This window comes from Sardina pilchardus, chromosome 4 (assembly GCF_963854185.1).
Source record: "Sardina pilchardus chromosome 4, fSarPil1.1, whole genome shotgun sequence".
Taxonomy (NCBI): Eukaryota; Metazoa; Chordata; class Actinopteri; order Clupeiformes; family Clupeidae; genus Sardina; species Sardina pilchardus.
The window spans coordinates 25,597,303-25,617,302 of NC_084997.1; the positions used below are offsets into that span (position 1 = coordinate 25,597,303).

General features: G+C 43.2%; 2 protein-coding genes across 2 annotated transcripts in view; both read right to left on the reverse strand.

Moving 5' to 3' along the window:
- Positions 1–4,079: 4,079 nt before the first annotated feature.
- lrrc58b (leucine rich repeat containing 58b) lies at positions 4,080–11,814 on the reverse strand. Its single transcript, XM_062534800.1, has 4 exons — positions 11,120–11,814; positions 7,856–7,984; positions 7,223–7,500; positions 4,080–6,461 (listed from the first exon to the last, which is right to left on the reverse strand). Exons 1-4 carry the CDS (start codon positions 11,572–11,574, stop codon positions 6,268–6,270), a joined length of 1,056 nt encoding a protein of 351 aa, XP_062390784.1. The 5' UTR covers positions 11,575–11,814; the 3' UTR covers positions 4,080–6,267.
- An 857-nt stretch (positions 11,815–12,671) lies between these two features.
- The window catches only part of fstl1b (follistatin-like 1b), a 53,649-nt gene continuing 46,320 nt past the window's right edge, over positions 12,672–20,000 (reverse strand). The window contains exons 9-11 of the mRNA XM_062534801.1: positions 17,479–17,589; positions 17,026–17,117; positions 12,672–15,808 (exon numbers count right to left, since the gene is read on the reverse strand). Of these exons, the coding sequence (XP_062390785.1) occupies positions 15,767–15,808; positions 17,026–17,117; positions 17,479–17,589 (245 nt within the window). The 3' untranslated portion in view covers positions 12,672–15,766. The remainder of the gene's footprint in view (positions 15,809–17,025; positions 17,118–17,478; positions 17,590–20,000) is intronic.

The window sequence follows — 20,000 nt, forward strand, 5'->3', positions numbered from 1 at the left end:
AACGCCTCATGAATCATACGTGATCCCCACCGCAAGATACCTGCGCTCAAATCTGCACTGGTTTCTACGCTCGGTTGATAAATTAAGGCCATAGAGTAGAGTTTGAAGCTGGTACAGACACAACCGGGCAATCTTAAACATGGCCGACTAGCATTGTGAAAATACTGTCAACATGTCAGCGGAGACAGTCCAGTGAGTAACCCATCAAGGCAGGAAATGTTTCCTCACTGGGAAGCCACACACGAAGATATGCAGGAGAGAGAGACAGAGAGAGAGAGAGAGAGAGAGAGAGAGAGAGAGAGAGAGAGAGAGAGAGATGAGGTGAGTAATCATAGAGCGAGAAGTGCATAGGTGTCCCAACCATAAATGGTCAGAAATAAAGACATCTGAGAGGAGAGGAGTGGAGAGGAGAGGAGAGGAGAGGAGAGGAGAGAGGAGAGGAGAGGAGAGGGAGAGAGGAGAAAGAGGTGTTGGAGGTCACAGTGAAGGATGGACTCAGCCAGGCGGTGAGGTAGGATAATTTGGACATCAGCAGGGGGGTATTGGGGACCGAGCGACAACACAACACAGCTAACACACATCTCCAGCCAGTGGTCAGACAGAGCACAAAACAAACAGCACCTCTGCGTCGTAAACAAATGGCATTTCAAAGCGACCGATTCAAGCGAGAGGAGAAAGGCACGGAGAAAGAGGCGACCAGAGGAACGATATAAAAGAATGTGTGAGAGAATTGAGCGGTCTATGTTGCCATGCCTCAGCAGTGTTTGCTGTTAGGTGAAAGGCTGGCCCAGATTTTATAAGGACAAAGGAGTTTGGTAGTACACACTCACACACAAACAAACACACACACACACACACACACACACACACACACAGACAGACAGACAAAGAGTGAGAAAGACAGAAAGAGGGAGAGAGAAACACACACACACACACACACACACACACACACAGAGACCCCCCCCCCCCACACACACACACACACACATACACACAGCTCCAAGGTGAAAAGAGTATCTTTAGCATGCAACCCCAGAGATGACTACTGTGTTGATATGTAAATCCGAGGGCTCTCGGTGCACAAATGAACTCCCAGCCCTTTTCAACACTCTCACAGAGAACACACACAGCCTCCGCTCACTCCAGCACCATAGAAAAGACTCTCAAGTGCAGCCCCTATCAGCTGCCAGTACCAACACACCACCAATTAGATAGAGTAGAACAAGATTTATAATTAATTACTGTAAATTAGAACCTAAATCTCTTTTTCTCACACACTCCCTTGTCTGTCTGACTTTCTTTTCTCGGACGTTCACAAATGTCCAATCAAGGTACTGTATCTCTGGAGGTGATGTAAAGGCGCTTGTAAAAGTACAGTATGATGCATTGATAAGGACACCCAGACTGATAGCAGACAGCAATTGTGTGTGTGTGTGTGTGTGTGTGTGTGTGTGTGTGTGTGTGTGTGTGTGTGTGTGTGTGTGTGTGTGTGTGTGTGTGCGTGTGTGGTGTGTGTGCGCGTGCATGCGTGCGCGTCTGTGGGCCTGCGTGTGTGTGTGTGTGAGTGTGTGCATGCATGCGTGCGCGTCTGTGTAGTGTGTGTGTGTCTGTGTGCCTGTGTGTGTGTGTGTGTGTGTGTGTGTGTGTGTGTGTGTGTGTGTGTGTGTGCGGGTGAGAGAAAGAGAGCAGTGGGGCGTAGGGTGATGTGGCCGTGATGGAGATTGCCTTATCAGTCCATTATGAGATTGTTAAAGACAAGAATAGAAGAGAGATAGTGGTCAGATACAGTGCGACCACTGATGTCATTGCCCAGATATGGTGTTACCTGTTCACAGGTGAACGGGTTGTCACGGGCAAGGGGCACTGACACAGTCACCGCCTGGATTCTGTTCTCCTTTGGAGAGCACAGGGATGTACACCGAAAAGTACAGTGACCAAATATACAGTAAAATACACCAAAAAATACAGTGACAAAATGTACAGTTTAGTTGCGTTCCAAATTGCGTTCTAAATAGTCGGAATAAGAAAATGGGAACCATTGGCGACATGATCAGCTTGGGAATAATTTGAAGTATACGTGACCAAATATACAGTAAAATACAGTGACAAAATGTACAGTTTATTTGCGTTCCAAATTGCCTTCCATCTCAATAATCGGAATAATAAAATGGTAACCATTTGAGACATGATTAGCTTGAGAATCATTTGAAGACCTGCTGTAGTGTAGGACTGTGTGTATTCCATGCAGTATGTTGTAAATAATGCATTAACACAGCTGTTCACAAGTTCAAACACAGTTCAACTTAAACACCAGTCTATACCTCAGATGTGTTTATAATATGACACTTGTCCATGTTTCCAAAGCGACTTATGGTATGATGAACACTACAATAGTTGAACATAGTAGTTTTAAATAAAGTTGACAAGACTACATGCAAACAAGAGCTGGGAATAGGACCAGTAAGGTGGCTGAGAGTGTTTCAGATCACACCAGCACCTTTGACTGGGATGGACAGCATGGTGTCATGTCAATAAAGGGAGAAGTTGATTTACAGTAGTTAGTACATTAGTCAGTATCTATCCAGAAGTGCAAAGTCCAAATACTTGCAGATATAGTAAGTACAGTAAGAACTACTGTAGGTAGCATACCACAACTGAAGCGCTACCATTTCTTACAGTAGCTTACATGCAACGGTGTTCTGTTATAATATGCAAAAGTGATTTATGTAAATATGTACACAGTTGTACAGAGAAGTGGAGAGAGTTAGATCATGTAGAGTGAGGTTGCATTTGCATCGATTATATGAACAGAGTTTTCACATTTAGAATAGAATAGAATAGAATAGAATAGAATATATACTTTTTTGATCCCGTGAGGGAAATTCAGTTCTCTGCATTTAACCCAATTTAACCGAATTAGTGAACACACAGCACACAGTGAACACACAGTGAGGTGAATCACACAACCCAGAGCAGTGAGCTGCCTGCCCAACCAGCGGCGCTCGGGGAGCAGTGAGGGGTTAGGTGCCTTGCTCAAGGGCACTTCAGCCGTGCATGGTGGACTGGTCGGGGATCGAACCGGCAACCCTCCGGTTAAAAGCCCGATGCGCTAACCAGTACACCACGGCTGCCCCATTTGGTTGATCATGCAATTATCCTTAAATGCTTAAATGTTTTATCATGTTGTAAGTCGCTTTGGTTAAAAAGCCTCAGCCAAATGTAATGTAATGTAATGTACAGCTGGTTATGCAATGATACCATTTGGTGGGGTGCTTCAATCCATGCAAAATATGAAATGTAAATACGTCCATTGGCGTGCAGTAAATCGAGTCATGGTGAGTGCAATAATATGATGTATTTTTCTATGCTTCTCATGTTCTGATATCTATTATTAATGGTGATGGTATATCTGTGCCAGTGTTACCAATATCTAACAAAGGCCCCACAGAGTGTGAGCCTGACAGCAGTGATAACGCTCCTTGGAAACAGAGTATTCCCCACACACGGAGCAACAACTCAGCACACAGAACTCGCTGCACTCTTCTTCTCTTGCTTCCTCAGATGCCACTGAGAACGCGGCCTGTGAGTTTCTCCTAACAGGCTCGGACTCGGAGGATAGGAGGAAACGCTGCCTGACAGAGCAAAACGGATGGGGAGACAGCTGTCACCGACTTGTCAGCACTGTAGTGACTGACTGACTGACTGACTGACTGAATCGGTTCTCCCACAAGAGACAGGAATTGAAAGAAAAAAAAATAGGCTCCACTCTGGTAACTCTAAATTCTGGGTAGCGACTTGCAGTGTACGCAGACTTTAAAAAAAAAAAAAAAAAACGAAATGACTTCTATGATGTCTATATCTGTGAATGTCTCCTGTCATTTCACTGGTACATGGTACAGAGTGGAGATGGAGAGACATTTTTTTTTCACTGGCAATGGAGGACTCTTTTTACTCTTTTCTCAATAATTAACTGTAACAGATAATCAATGTAAAAGACACAATACAACAGCATTATAGTCAGATCAGTGACAGAACATATATATAAAGCAAAATAATAATAAAAAAAACACTGACAAATGTTTAGAACAAACAACAATCTTAACTTTATTAAGGGTGTTATACAGTCTACATCAGCAGGGGAAAGTGCAAATACACATCAAATAATTCTAAGGGTTCCTTCTCAGGGATAAGTGTATAAAAGCTTGCCTTTTTCTTTAATTATAAATAAATGTGCTCAATTCCTAAAATCCTGTGTATGTATGGTAGTATAAAAGCAATTTTCTTATTTGCAATGTCAGGTATTTGCATAGTTGTTAATACAAATCTACATTGTTAAGACTTGACATAAAAGAACAAAGAAGAAAGAAAAATATGTTTCACATTTTAGTAAAGAGATCAGTATTTACTGTTGTAGGCTACAGTAAAGAATATCACCCGGGTTTTTATATAATCAGTTTGTAGATGTTGGTCATGAAGTCATTATGTGCGCAAAACAAATTTGCTGTAGCTGCATTGAAAGAAAAACAAAACAAATTGCAGTGTTGCAGTGTTGAATATTCGCTTAAGCAACGTGAACAAATAACATGTGTCATATACTTATAGAAACATACAATCTATAAGGCACCAATCTATAGAGGCCAAAACCAAAATTAGTCTTCCATTGTAACAATATGCACATTTCAAGTGATGAAATGTTTAATGCTCATTTCTAGCCTTGTTCACTTTGATGTGTCCATTGCTTGGTGAAATGCATAAAGACATATATATTAAAAACATTTCATACACACAGAGGGCCACACTCGCCACAATAATCCAAAGGGATTATCAACAAACTTCTACTGCTGCAGGTGTTTATAAGAGCCAATCCATTTGTTAATTTGCATTCTGATATGATGTGAAATGCTGCGCTTAGGCCACTAGATGGCAACAGTGTAAAACTATGAGTGAGACGAAACTAAAGATTAGTCAATTAACATGCCTGTATTTTGTCAGTGACAATAGTGTTTGAACATGTTCATGTGAAACTATAAAGCGCTAGATTGGTCACTCTTTTGATCATATGCAGTAGGTTCACAAGGATGTAACATGAGCAGATGTCATCTTGACCGTGGAGCCGAACGATTTCACAATATTGGTGTGGTGCAATCCAACAATACGGGGGGGTTAGATGCAAGTGTAAAATTAGCTCCTTATCTTCACGAGGTGACTTCTGGTCGGGGGCCAACATCACTGCATCAATAACGTAAAAAAAACGGCTAGAAGTCAGGTTAAAAAGTAACTCGTGGGTCAATAACTACCTGGATATTTGGGTTTGACCTGCTTCGCAAGTTGAATCAGCTTTGGGTAACCTATTTCTTTTTTTAAAGAAAATCAATGCACAAAGAAAACATATTTTTTTCCACCAACACAGCAGGTTTTGAGGACAAACCAGAGTCCACAGAACAGATATTGTGGTATCTGATGGTTCTAGACTGGTTCTGGTTCTAGATTCTAGCCTGCACGTTAAGTGGATAAACAGTCACATTCTCCGCTCTTCACGGTCTCGTCTGTTTATACTGCTGCATAGTCCAAGTGACCATTTAAGTGCATTTCAAACGCTTGGTCAGGCACAGGCACTTAATACTCTCTCTGAAGACTCCTTTTGATAGAGCTTTCAACAGCCTTCCTTTTGAGGCTTGGAGATGTTTGTTTACAGCAGGATAGCAACAGTCAAAAGAAAAACAGTCTTCATCTGAATGTTTTTGTTGTGAAAAGTGTAATTCCATGAGACCAATGAGAAGTGTTAAATGAGAAGTCTTTGAAAAAAAGTGGAGTTCAAACTGCCTTCACTTCACGGCATACACAGCAGCATCAATACAAGTCTCTCCAACTTTCTGATCAAGGAGTTCAGTGATGTACCAGTGTTTAGTTTGTGTTTTGCAAAAGGCTGGGATTTGAAGAGGAGTAGTCCTGTCTTCTTTTTTTTGTTTGAAAACAGAGAGTGCAACAGAGAGAGGGGATGAAAGAATCAAAAAGAAAACAGGAATGATAGAGAGAGAGAGAGAGAGAGAGAGAGAGAGAGAGAGAAATGAGGGAGGGACAGCGAGAGAGAGAGAAAGAGAGAGAGCAAGAGAGAGGGGGAGGGAGAGAGAGAGAGAAAAAGAAAGAAAAAGAGAGAGAGAAAAAGTAATAAAGTCAGCCTAATACAGATGAGCACGGGGCTGGATTAGTTGCCATGGTTGCGCAGATTCTGCGCCCTCTTTCCCCATTCCTCCTCCGCTCGCTCCGCTATCCCAGCAGCACCCTCTGAAGGCGGTCGGCCGGGACGCTGTGCTCGTCCTCGGAGTCGGCGTCGCTCTGCGGGTTAGAGCTGCAGGGCGAGGTGCACTCGGGTGAGCACAGGTAGTGCATGAGGGGCAGGCGGTACTTGCCGCAGAAGTCCACAAACTTGATGTGACGCACGCAGGAGTCAAAATACACCCCTGCACAAAAGACATGACAAAGACATGTGGAAATTACACATTATTCAAACTGACCAATGCAGCTCAAAGACTAAACAGATTTTTTTGTTTTGCTTTGTTTTTCTTTAATACTAGAAGAATGGCGCATACACCTTGAGGCCCCACCAGAGAGGGTTAAAGCGGAGCGAGAGGCGCAAACGTTCCATCATTTCCGCGTTCCGTCTTCACAAGGGGGAGGGGGGCTAAATCCCCCTTTAAGCAGACCTGCTAACATTCGAAATGCACTGCTTGTGTGGGTTGCCGTTCTGACAGAGATCGATATCCCACTATGACGTCTTTGCAACACGCCCCTTTAAGCAGACCGGAACTGTTCGAATTTTGCTTCCATAGAGATGCATTACGTTGCTCTATCTTGTCAATATTTAAGGATCTTTGGCCCCACTCAGAGAGAGTGGGATAGAAATGGTCTACAATAAAGAACGCACAAGATGTGACATTGTTATGCTGAAAAACAACTAAACTACCTAACCCTCACCCAAATCCAACACGGCTAAAAGATAGTCAGCAACGCCCCATGTTTACATTAGCTAGCTATTGCCAACACCCTTACTTTACGCGACCTAAAAATGCTACTGGACACGGAAGTGATTTCCGAACGATTCCTGACGTCAGCCAGCGGCACTAGCCATCCCCATAGTCTGAGAGAACAATAAATGTACATGAATACCAATGCGGTGCGGCGTTCTCCATCACAGGTGCCTTTTGTGGCACGCCTTGCTCACCTGCACACTTTGGGTTGGGACACTTGCTGGCCAGGTCCAGGTAGGTGACCAGGTGTGTGGGGAGGTCCTGCAGCGAGTAGGTGAGGTTCCTGGTCTTGATGGCCCGGCCCGACAGCTCCAGCAGCGACGGAGGGTCGTAGGTCATGTCTTTGACGAAACGCACGACGAGCGGGTTGCCACGGAGACTGAGCTCCTGGAGCTGCACTAGGCTCAGGATTTCGCGAGGCAGGTAGGTGAGGAGGTTGTTATGGAGACTCAGGGAACGCAGAGAGTGGAGTCTACAACAAGACAGATGCACATGAATCAAACGAATACAATAAGAAGGAAGACAAAGAAAACACAAAGACTGCAGAGAAACACTGGGCATCTAAGTGGGCGTTAGATATCGATTTGCCTTTATCTGACGGTACATCATACAATAGATCATGGACATCATGTTTAATAAAAACATTACAACAATAGCATCATTATCTTATCTTTGTTGACTTCAGTCACGTGATTCCTTCAAAGCGGACCACAACATGACCTTCACAACAAAAGGCTTTTTATGACAGACCAGCAGTGGGTCACAGTGACCTAGCTGGGTCACACTGACAGGGATATTCCGAGACGTTCTTTGGCTGGGTCGCTCACCTGTTGAGCTGGGGCGGAACACTCTGGATGCGGTTGTCGCACAGCACCAGGTAGCTGAGGTAAGGCAGGTTAGCCAGCTCCACAGGAATGGACGAGATGAGGTTGCCTCCAAGATACAGCAGCTCGAGGCTAGACAGAGACACAGAGAGAGACAGAGACGTTAGTGTTAACATGACATTTGTAATTACGATCATCAGTTATTTTATACACATGGCAAGACACAAGACCTTATTACTAGGATATTTCTAGGTGCTATTATCAATTATTTTTGTGCACGTGACTTGCAGGCTTTATTTCACAAAGCTTACAAAAATGTCTGGCAAATGCAAACCTTATACATTACAGCCAGAAGCCAATAACGCACATCGACTCAGTGAGAAATACTGTGTGTGGGTGTGAGTGTGTGTGTCTGTGAGAACGAGAGAGAGAGAGAGAGAGAGAGAGAGAGAGAGAGGCACACACTGCTCACAATGACACACAGTTGAATTACAGTAACGGTCTCGCGACCATGTTTGTCCCTTATTACGGTAAGTTACATAAATCATAAGCAGGTGTCATTTAGCTGTTTTGATTCAAAGGGCTGAGAGCTGCTCACAGTAAACATTCAAATCCCATCACTCTGTGCTGAGGGGTGGAAATTCCAGTTGCTATCTTTAGCCCTTTATTTGTGGTGGAGAGTGAGTGTGACAGTACGAGTCTCTCTGTGTGTGTATATGTGTCTGTGTGTATCTTTTGGTTGTGAAATGGCTGGATCCAAGTTCAAAGGCTACTGCCACCAAGAGAAAATCGCAGGTAGTGTATGGGGCTGGGGACGGGGTTGGGCAGGCTTCAGTGTGATCCCACCTCCCTGCTCTACAGATGCCAGCAGCTAACACACAGTGATTGATTTTTGTTGTCTGCCTGTCTGAAAAACAGCTGTTGAGACTGTTCCTATAGTAGACATAACAAAACAAAACAAGAAATACAAAAAACTACTCTACTACTCAAGGTAGTACACCTCAAACAGTAGTTTTAAATATTGGTGGTACCTAAAACCAAATTGAATAAAGTTGACAAACGACAGATACAGTTCCTTTTCTACTGTTTGCACTCATTCTAGACAAAACACAAAACTACTCTACATCTCAAAAGGTCATTCTCCTAAACACTGGTACTGAGGAGAGGACAAAAAAAAAAAGACAAAAAAAGACAGCATCTCCATTGTTAGTATCACAGACAGTTCACCCAAAGTCAACCTGACGGCTGAACATCCTCAGGAGAGGACAAAACAAAGAAGCTGTAGTGTATGTAGATCTCCACTCTGGAGTGGGGGAGACAAGGGGAGATTTGGGGGCCAAAGTTCTTTTTTTTTTTTTTTTTGTCCTCCTTTTTGTTTAGATCCTTCTATCTGAGTAGCTTTGAAAATGCCTCATTCATTCCACAGTCTGGCCTCTGTGTTCCGTCCTGATCTCGGCTAAGCCCCGGGCAATTGTGCGAGAAAGACAAAAGAGAGCCAGACAGATGACGACATGAATTATGAGACAGAGCGAGTGAGAGAGAGTGTGTGAGAGAGAGAGAGAGAGAGAGAGAGAGAGAGAGAGAGAGATGGACAGAGAGAGATAGTGAGAGATGGAGGAGTATACACAAACTGGGCAGCAATGGGGGTGGACCGCAAAAAGACGCAAAGACCATAAACTCGCCCTTTGAGGTGAAATTAAAGGATAAAATCAAAGACATCTCCTTCTGGACATCCATATCACCACCTGTCCTGCAGCCATCAACACAATCACTGCTGCCACCACATGCATAAACTACTCACAAAAGTGCAACCTAAATGCACACATTACAAGTTAGGTGAGTGTCATTTAAAAGCAATTAGGCGGCTGGAAGATCTTAGGGTTCTGCTCTTATCTTAGAATGCAGTTAATATGCCACCCTGGTTCTCCTTCCAGAGGAGCCAGGCTGAACTAATGACACAGCCAGAGATAACCTGGGAACTGCGGGCCACGTGCAGACGAAAACAAGAGATAAAGCTACTGAGTGTATTAAACAAATCTAGTCAGCAGAAAAAGAAACTGGGCTAAATGGGATCTGGAGTGGTCTCAGGGGGTCGGCAGTCATGTGTGGACAATTCGGGACAGCATAACCTGAGGCAGAAACTAACCAAGCATCACCAAGATGCTATGTTTTTAGCCTACCTTTAAAAGCAGGTTTTGTTGCTAAGCATATCCATATTGCATGACTTCTATGTATTCATATTCGATTACCTAATACCTTCGTGCAGTGAAGCCTTCTGAAACCATAACAGAAAAGGTTGTAAAATAATGACGAGCCTGTTATTCAGCAGTAGCTCTGTTCACATTCAGAATGTCCATGGAGATAATGATTCTTGGCATATTGCTAGATTCGACTCGATGACCTCAGATAGATAAAACATTAAAGATAGATATATTATGGACTAAAGGGTAGAGTAGCCTACAGGTTGTATTGGTCTCCAGTGGGCCTAGTAGTTATGACTGACTCAATAACACATGGAACGATTACACACCTTTGTTGGTTCCTGGTAAATCGCGCACATTAAGTTGAATATCCTGGCAAAGTAAATCAATAAAGGCTATTGCATTTTTTCCAGGGCAGGATATGGCCCAACAACTCTGACTCAAGACAAGGCTGATTAGATTGACACAACATTTTGATTTCGCAATTGGGACATTAAATGGACACATGCTCATGTAGATCGATAGGAGGGTGTGCTCTTGGACAATATGAGGCTATAAAATATGATCAATATAATTCGCAATAGAGCAAAATAACGCTGCTAGAAATGACAGCGCATGACGGCGCGTTACCGACGGCTGGAGGTCATTAAGTTTAAGAGTGATTTGTTGCCTAGATAGCTAGCCCATCATCAAGCAGCCTACGCGTTTACGGTTGACGAATCCCATGGCACCTAAATGATTTGTAATATCCGGCAACAAGAAAATGAAGCAATAGTGGCCTCATTAAAGTAAACATGTTTGTAACAAACTAACCACACGCACTGACAGTTTAATGGAATGTCTTTAAACAACTTATGTGCCCACTGAGCCATGTCCCCCTTTCAGATAGGCTTCCCTTTTCCTTCTTAGCAAAAAGAGTATAGGTGCAGTCTAGCCTAGGCTACAACAACCTAATCTGTAGTTGCCAACCACCTGTCAAATGACTTGTGTAGCTCTACAATGCACAATGAACGTTGGCCCATGTGAAATGTTAGCCTACTGACATGTAGCCTAACATTTAGCCTACCTGGTCAAGTTGTCTATCTCGGCTGGAATGGTTTTCAGTCTGTTCCCCCCAAGCGAGAGAGACTGAAGACACTGCAGCTCAAGAAATTGGGTAGGCATTTCCTCAAATCTATTACCACTAAAGTTCAATACTTCAAGCTGCAGTGATCCAAACTCCTTCGGTAGCGAAAACTCATCCAGACGATTGTTCTTGGCTATTAAAGTCCTCAGTTTTGTCAGACGAGTAATGTCATCACAAATGACTGCTAGTCCATTGCAGCTGATGTCCAGAAATTCTAAGTTCTCGAACAAGGATATCGACTCCGTTAACACCGTGAGGCGGTTATAACATACATACAATTGTTTGGTCTCTTTTTTCCTTTTGTCACTGAGATTGTCAAAATTCAGATTGTTCAGATTTAAGCGCGACAAATCCAAGATATTTTCGCCCCCGTGAGCTCCCTCGAACGCCTCCATTTTCAACAAAAAAAATCTTATTCAAATGTTACAATGTGTCCGAAGAAAAGTCCTGCGTTCTGTTGTAGGCTAACTCAGAATTCCTGAAAGACAAAGCCTCGCGGTGTTATAAGCATTCCGTCTATGGAGGGCATACTTTCCCAGGCACTCGGTGATAGCCTACTGGACAACCCCAGTCATTATTTAATGTAGGTCAGAATCAAGTATACCGTATGTGGGCTATATAGTCAAACCCCGACGAGCCCCAGAATGTGTATAACGAAAATTCTTTGCAACAGTCAGCATAGATAACTTATTCATAGTTCATGTTCCAGGGCTGTACGTCGCCGCTCACTCCGCCCAACTGTATTAACCCTTTCAGTGATCCATTGCCTTATTGCGCCAGTCAGCATGCATGGTGCAATGTTGCACCAGACATGTGTTGCAGGTTATTCCAAATCTATAGTGCGCTACACTTGTGAATCAAGGCAATAGGCTTAGCCTATCAGTTTATGTATGGATGGAAGACTCTTTTACAATAGCCTGTCCTAAAGATGTTGGTGCAATATAGCCTAACTATCGAGTTACAGAATTGGAGGAGTGGTCCTCAGCCCCCCTTGCCTGTTATGTAACCATTCTAAGTTTACATTATGTAACAATCCAGTCCACAGCCATGCAGCCGCACAGCACTGTATGCCAGTGGGATTTAGTGCAAAACTCTGCAAAATGTTGCTTACATGTAATACAAATTCCCAGTGCCTCATGTTACAAGTTATCCCCCAACTACATATACTTTGATACTGTTCACAAGCCTTCCTTACACTTCGGCACATCACGTGCTGTGCATTCCTTATAGACATGTGAAATTACCATCACACTTGCAGAGATGCCATATGATAGCAGCATAGGCCTATACTGTTTCGCTGAAATCTGTTTTTTTTTTTCAGACTTGCTGACAGGGTATACAGATATAAGTGCTGCAATGCTACCTCTTTTAAGGACACGATAAGCAGTGGATGTGTGTGTATTCAAATCAATTCTGATATATTTTGTAGAATTTTGGGAATGTGTGTATGTGAGAGAGAGTTAGAATGTAGAAATGTAGAAACAATGTCAAATCTGGTATATATTTTTTTATTTGTTGTCATACATACCCAGGATACTCATAAGACAAAGGTTTTCATAAAAAGTTAACAAGACAGCAATTTATGTTGGACTGGTTTAGGTTTGCTCTAATCCAATCGGAAAACACACACACACACACACACACACACACACACACACTCTCTCTCTCTCACTCACACTAACACTCATTCACAAAGATACATAGACATGAGGGGGGGGGAAACTAACAACTAAGGCTGACCTACTTTAACAGTGACTCAATCTGCTTCTATTCTTTTTTTGCTGCTTTCAATGTGGGTTTGATTTCCAGCGAAGAGAAGGGTGAGTCCCCTACACTGAATCCACATGTGTGGGTTTTAAGGCACTCATTTTCGAAAATGATTCTAATTAGTAGTGGGATTTACTGGAAAACATCACATAAAAAAGCTTACAGACACATACACACACACACACACGCACACTGAAACACATGCGCCCACTAACTGCAGAAAGATTGCATCTAACCTAAAGAGTCGAAAGCAATTCTAATCCTTCTCAGACTGCTCTGTGAAATCAAAGGTATAGTGTAGTTGCTGGGTCCGAAGTAATGGTTTACCCGGAGGTTCTCATACATCACTTTAAAACATCCTCAACATCAGGCTTTGGTTTCAGGTCGCTCCTTGCTAGGCTTGCCTCAGCCATTTGCTGCTTCATCTTTGGCTGTGACACACCATGGAGATGGGGCTGATCCATAGAAATATTCCTATCCTATCCCGATGGGATGTCCTGATGTGTTCAACTGTCTCAAGGGACTTCACATTGCACGCGGCATATGCACTGCGCTCGCCGCTATGGTTGCTCGTGGTTGAGGTAATGTCTCCAGGATTTTCCGTTGGGCTTGCCGCCGGGCTCAGCGCAAAAATACCTATTATTTATAGCGCAACATGGTTGACCTTTGACCCGCAGCAGCGCCAGAGCGGCAAAACGGGCAAAATGCCGCTTGTGCTGCATTTTCCTTACCAGTACTTGCGCGTGCAAACCATTGAAAATAACGTATTTCATAGCGCAGCGCTACCGTTTGCGCGTGCAATGTAAACCCCGCTTCATGGTGGCAGTTACTGTACAATCAGTCAGACAGCAGCTGGGTCTGACTTTGTCTTAGTGGGGACCAGGGGATGGGGGGGCATACTGAATTGGACCTGCTCAGGACTTTGGGCCAGGTTCTCAAACGTTCATATAGCAATCAGGATGGTCATGTTTTTCTTTGCCTGTCACCTCTGGACTGCACATTTTGTGTCATTTTTAACACCATACATACGCATGAGAATCTAGGCCTCAAGATCCACCTTGGACCCAGACTGGACACACAACAACAGTGTGAGAAGCCCCCTGTGTCCCTTACTGCGCTTGAGCAGCCAAACATCTCTGATCCAGATCGGACCAGCTTTTCATACCTGCCTCCCGAGTTCACCTATGTGTCTCAGGTGTCCTCCCAAGATGACAGAGGAGGACAGACACTGACGTACTGTACGTACCCATGTAGTGGGGCCCTAGGTATAGGCTACAGCTCTCGAACACTATTGCTCTTATCCATGGAGTAGCCATTGCCACCGAGACACAAGCAGCAAAGAAACTGGGCACGGCAACTGCATTAGAGCTGATTGTGAAAAGGAAAACAAACAAACAAATAGAAAAAAACAAATTATGCCTATGTCAAGCGTCTAACATACAGTACACGTAACATGTGAAAAAATAAAACCGAAACAAAACAAAAGCAAAACAAATGCGCTTATACTGCTAAGTCCACCAACTGGCTAATAAACTAATCAAGTGGTACTGAAACCTCCACAGAGGACCTCCTAAGGCCAGCTTCTCTTATGCAGTCTGGGAGTCAGGGCAGTGAGTGTGGGTGGGAGTGGGGGGGTTAGGTAAGTGTGTAGGTGGGTGTTGGGGCAAAGGGGCAGGGTTGGGGTGGAGTGCATTTCTCAAGTAGTCCAAGAGATGGCATCAAACGGCCTACAGCAAAACAATGATAAGTGATTATTAATGAGACATCCCCCCTGCTGGCTTTAGTTTACTAGTAAGGTCCTTGTTCCTTTTCCCCAGATCACAACCAGACACAGAACCGAACGGGTCCCTCACTGGTTCCAGATGTGGTACCTACTGGGTCATGTTCCCGTGGTGGTGTTTTTGTTTTCTTCTTCATTTTCCTGCCTAAAGGCCAACGGAAAATTTACACAGTATCTTATGTTTATGGACAAAGCTGCAACATAGGAAAAAAAAACGAATACGATTTAGCACCTTAATGATAGGTCACATGACAATGACAGTCCTTGCCATGCAGCTGAGAGAGGGAGGGAAGCACGGCATGGCGGAATGTATGCCGTTGTCGCGCCAACTGCTGACGTAGAGCCTGACAACCGAAGTATACAGTGTAACGAATCCATTCCAGAAGTCTGATAACTCTCCGAGAATGAAAATGACAACAATGGCAATGTGGCAATGTTCTCCCACAGGTTCACGCCATGGTGTGACAACACTCTCCCCCTTCTCTGCTCTTTTGGTTCCTCTCTCACATTCATTCGCCCTCTTTCGTTCTCTTTAGTTTGTCACCACACGTGCCGTTCTCTCCAAAAAAAGCCACGTTTGTACTCCTATAGACAGACAACAAATAAAAATGACAAACTAGTGTTTAGAAAACTGCCCCCCTCCTATTCAAAGTGCTGGGGCCCTCGGCCAAGGCTTGCAGTGATACAATTAAACAAAAAAAAAAGTCAAACACACGGACAAACATAAACACTGATAAAGGATGCACTTGAATACATGTGTCGCTATACACACCCAGAGAAAAAAAAAATGAATAGCCTATATATAGGAGTAGTACACAATTAAAAAAAAACAAGTCTTAATAATTAACATTGTCATATAAAAAATAACAATTATGAATGGGGTGATTCTCTTTGTGACAGTATGTTGTCCCAGATGGCGCTTCAGTGGAAATGCGACTTCAGTTTTGTCTTTCTTTCAATCTCTCCTTCCTTCCTACAATCCACTCCTCTGTCTCGCTCTCGTTCTCTACCTCCCTCACCCCCATCACCCCTTATCTCATTCAAGCCTCCTTCGTGCTTGTCTTCATCTTCTCCACCGTCTCCTGAAAAAGAGAAATACATTACAGGCGGTTAGATTAACTTATAATTTGGTGTTCGTCATCATCCACTGTGACTACAGGCGTCTAACTCTTTTCTGGGTCAAAGTTTTTTTTTTTAAAAGATTAGTAACTGACCTATATCTCATGCCAGTTAAAACAACAAATATTTACCAAATTATTTTTCAGTTCATCAATACAATTCAAATAAATTAAAAGTGTACTAATTGGATTATGTTATGGGCAACATTGATTGATTTAAAAAATAGTAAATAAAAAAATAGTGAAGATTTAAAAAAAATAGTAAATACTAAGCTCATATAGTAAATATACTACACCTACAAATCTATTCGCTGGTTTCAATTGCTCTATTTGAACTGTGGTCTGTTGTTGCTGACGTGACCTGAATATCACTGTGACCATGAACCTGATGACACCAGTGGGCAGAGAATCACACAGCTGCAGCAGTTTGGCTGCACTTTCCACTAACTTCTGGCCAACATGAACTTTACTGCAACCAATCAAAAGCAGTTGAATGGGCAACCACATGTGTTTTAACTGGCCAGGAGACAATACCCACAACATGAAGCAAAGTCCGGTCCTTTTGAACTATTTTTAACCAGTGTTTAGGATTTTTCAAGGACTTTCAAGGCCCTTTTCCCGCAAAGTCATGGACTCAACACGCCATGTTATGAAACACAGACTCAGGCGAATTTTACAGTAGTCCACTCAAACAGACATTTCCAGGTAGGCTGGGTGAACCTGCCTGAACTTCCGGCGAATTTGGATTTCGCCCGACAGCTCAGGCTGGAAACCTGCACATTTATCTGCTCTGTTCCCTGCCAGAACCTTTGACTCAAATCAGAAACTAGCTTATCCAAAAGACACACCAGATTGTTGGTCTGATTGGTTGAAGGACTATCCAAGCGAATACGGAGTCATTTGAACAATGCCCATTGATCACGTCTCTTGTGCAGTAGAAACAAAGCGCAACCTCCCCAGACTGATGTTCAATCTTAAAAGATTGAGCTTAGTGTGGTGATAGCCAGACTAATTTCCAGGTGTTTCCCATGAAAATTGGAAACCTAATGGCTAAAATTCCAGGTTTTCCATTATGTTTGGGAACCCTGAGAGTGTGAATGACTGGTGTAATGACAGTATTGCAATGGGAACGCTCAATAGCGGAGAGGAATGAGCTCAAAATGGTTTCCCAGGTTCCCTACCTGGTGCTTGTTGAGCTCGGCCACACGGCGAGTCCACTCTTCCTCGGTCATCTCCTGACCAGCGTCGACCTCATCCACAGCTGGGGTCTTCTCTGTGAGAGAACAAGAGCATGAATGGTTAGTGTTGTGATGTGTCACATATCATAACACAGCTGGGGTCTTCTCTGTGAGAGGACAAGAGCATGAATGATCAGTGTTGTGATGTGTCACATAGCATAACACAGCGTACACTATCATGTCATCCATTTTATGCCAATTTCTGTGTCTTTATGGATGTCGCCAGTGTGTCCATGTTCTCTCTCTCTCTCTCTTCTCTGTGTCTCTCTATCCATCTGTCTATCTATCAATCTTTATATCTATCCCACTCAATAGTTGGACTGTCTCTACCCTCGATGTACCCATCATGTACGCATTTCTCTCTCTATCCCCCAAACTACTCCACGGCCGACTCACCATCGCAGATCATGGCTGTGCAGACCCAGTTGCCACAGGCGCAGACGCAGCGGTTGCAGTCCACCTGGGCCTCGGCTCCGTCCTCGTACGACTCGTCCTCCAAGGCACACTCTGCGTCAGGGGGAGAAGAAGAAAAAGAGACGGGTACTCTCTGGGTTAAAACTCTACACTAATGTGCTGTACGCTCTGTCATGATACAACTGTGCTGTAAACACAGACTATGCAGTGAGTAATGTGATGTACTGTTGTCATGCACTGACCACTGTTTAATGGTGAAGGAGAAGAGAGAGAGAATTGGAAAGAGATTTTTTCCCACAAAAGTCACAATCTGTAAACTAACTCACATGTCATTGCTTTATCATATTCATAGATATACAGTGATATGAATACTGATAACACACAGCAAAATAAAGACATACTGTTGCACTTGACCCTTGCATGTGTTGTAAAAGATGGCACACATATGCTGCATGTCTGGAAGGATGATTGCTGCTGCTTGATCTCTCCCTCAAATGGATCTCAACTCATAAAGCAATTTTAGCGGCAAATTACATAGGCTTAACCTTGAACTTTGAAGACATTAAGAATCACATTGTTTCATGGGCTTCTCAGAAAACCACTCAAACTGGTCATATCCTGAAAGCTGACTCACTGTGAGTGGTCACTACCCACATTGTCGACTCTTTTGACCGAGATATCGTAACATCAACACACTGCACAAATAAACTTGGAATTGACCAAACAGAGTGCAGAGTGCACGTGCTGGACCGAAGTGCAACATGACAGAGTGTATAAAAGTGTATAAAAGTGTATGGAAGTGTATAAAAGTGTATGGAAGTGTATAAAAGCGTATAACATTTTGAATCTTGAATTTCCCCTTGGGGATCAATAAAGTATCTATCTATCTATCTAAAAGTGCATGAAAGTGCATAAAAGTTTATGAAAGTGTATAAAAGTGTATTAACGTGTACAAAAGTGTACGAAAGTGTTTAAAAGTTTATGGACGTGTATGAAAGTGTACAGAAGAGTAAACAAGTTTATATAAAAGTGTAAAAAAGTGTACAAAAGTGTAAACAAGTTTATATAAAAGTGTAGAAAAGTTTACAAAGCTGCATAAAAGTCCACACTGTAGCTGCATTTCAATGCAGTTTTAATGATATTCCCCACACAGCAACCTTTTGAGCGTTATGCTCCTCTTCAGACCCAGAATACTGACTTTTATATACGTTTACATACAAACTTGGAGCCAGTGTGTTATATCAATATTATGTAACAATACATATATATTGTGATATACGCTATGTATGTACATACACACAGTAACAGCCTGTGAGTGTGAACTAAAGCAACGCCACTCCACAGTAAAACCTTTCAGCAGTGCGGTACTGTAAAAGTCTGCTATAAGAGTTAGAAATACCCTTTATTCAGGCCAGAGTTCAGTTGGATTTCAGTCTGTGGTTAGGTGTTACTCCGGAGAGTAAAACATTCCCAGCCTTCTGCCAACACATCTGTTTCATAAGACTCTAAGCACCGTGGTATGAGGACTGCTCTATCTCTTTTCTCTATCTCTCTCTCTCTCTCTCTCTCTCTCTCTCTCCCCCCCTCTATCCCTCTCTCTGCCTTATCTTAGGCCTTGATCTTGATCTTCTCTCAGCTGTCCTTGAGAACTCTGGGTTTTACAGGTTGTTCACAGATAAAATGCTACGTAGTTGTGTGTGTACGTGTATATATATGTGTATGTGTATGTTTATATTTGGGTGTGTGTGTAGCATTTGAATGCTAAGAATGTTGAGGTCACCTCGTTCTTCACATATCCCCTCCACTGGTCTGCCATCCTACTCTGTCTTTTTCTCTCTCTCTCCCTTTCCTACTCCCCCTCCCTCTCCCTCTCTCCCTCCCCTCTCCTCTCTGAACTCTCACCTACTTTCTCCAACCCAGAGCCTCAGTGTCCCTCCCCCCTCCTCTCTCCTTCTCCTGGCCTCAAATGTCTGGCCCACCGCCGACTCGCCATGCCGTTCCTCAAAAATTACAGCACATTACCAATCAAAAGAAGGTCGGGTTGACTTCTACACAGACCTTTTGACTTGTTACCAGCCAGCGAAGGCTGTGTGAGGGGAAATCGTGTCAGGAAAAAGGGACTGTTTATAGGTGCGGTTTTGAAACTGGGCCAAAAAACGAGCCCCCGTTTACAACCTTGTAGTATAACTTCACTGAAGGGGGACCAATTGAGGGCATGGTTTGCATAACACACTGCTGAAATCTTCCCTGTGCATTCCAGTGCACATACTGCCATGTAGACCACTGACAGAATACACTGTCATTACAGAAATCAACATAATCCAACAATACCACGTTACAATTCTGAATGTCTTCTTTGAGTTCGTAATGATATCATTTGCCAGTGGTGTAAAAGCTTTCTTCTGTACTGACTTCCAAAAGTAATCCTGATAGAATGTGTTCATGCTATAAGCAGGATGTGCTATATTTCTATTGTTAGCTGTAGGGAGACTGCCAACATATCA

Bases quoted from the DNA above. Each gene is read 5' to 3' on its own strand.
- lrrc58b (XM_062534800.1), bottom strand. From the start codon at position 11,574: ATGGAGGCGTTCGAGGGAGCTCACGGGGGCGAAAATATCTTGGATTTG. The intron at 7,501-7,855 runs GTGAGCGACCCA...GTCTTGTTGTAG, and splicing joins GTTCCGCCCCAGCTCAACAG to ACTCCACTCTCTGCGTTCCC. The intron at 6,462-7,222 runs GTGAGCAAGGCG...TCTTTTGTGCAG, and splicing joins TCCCAACCCAAAGTGTGCAG to GGGTGTATTTTGACTCCTGC.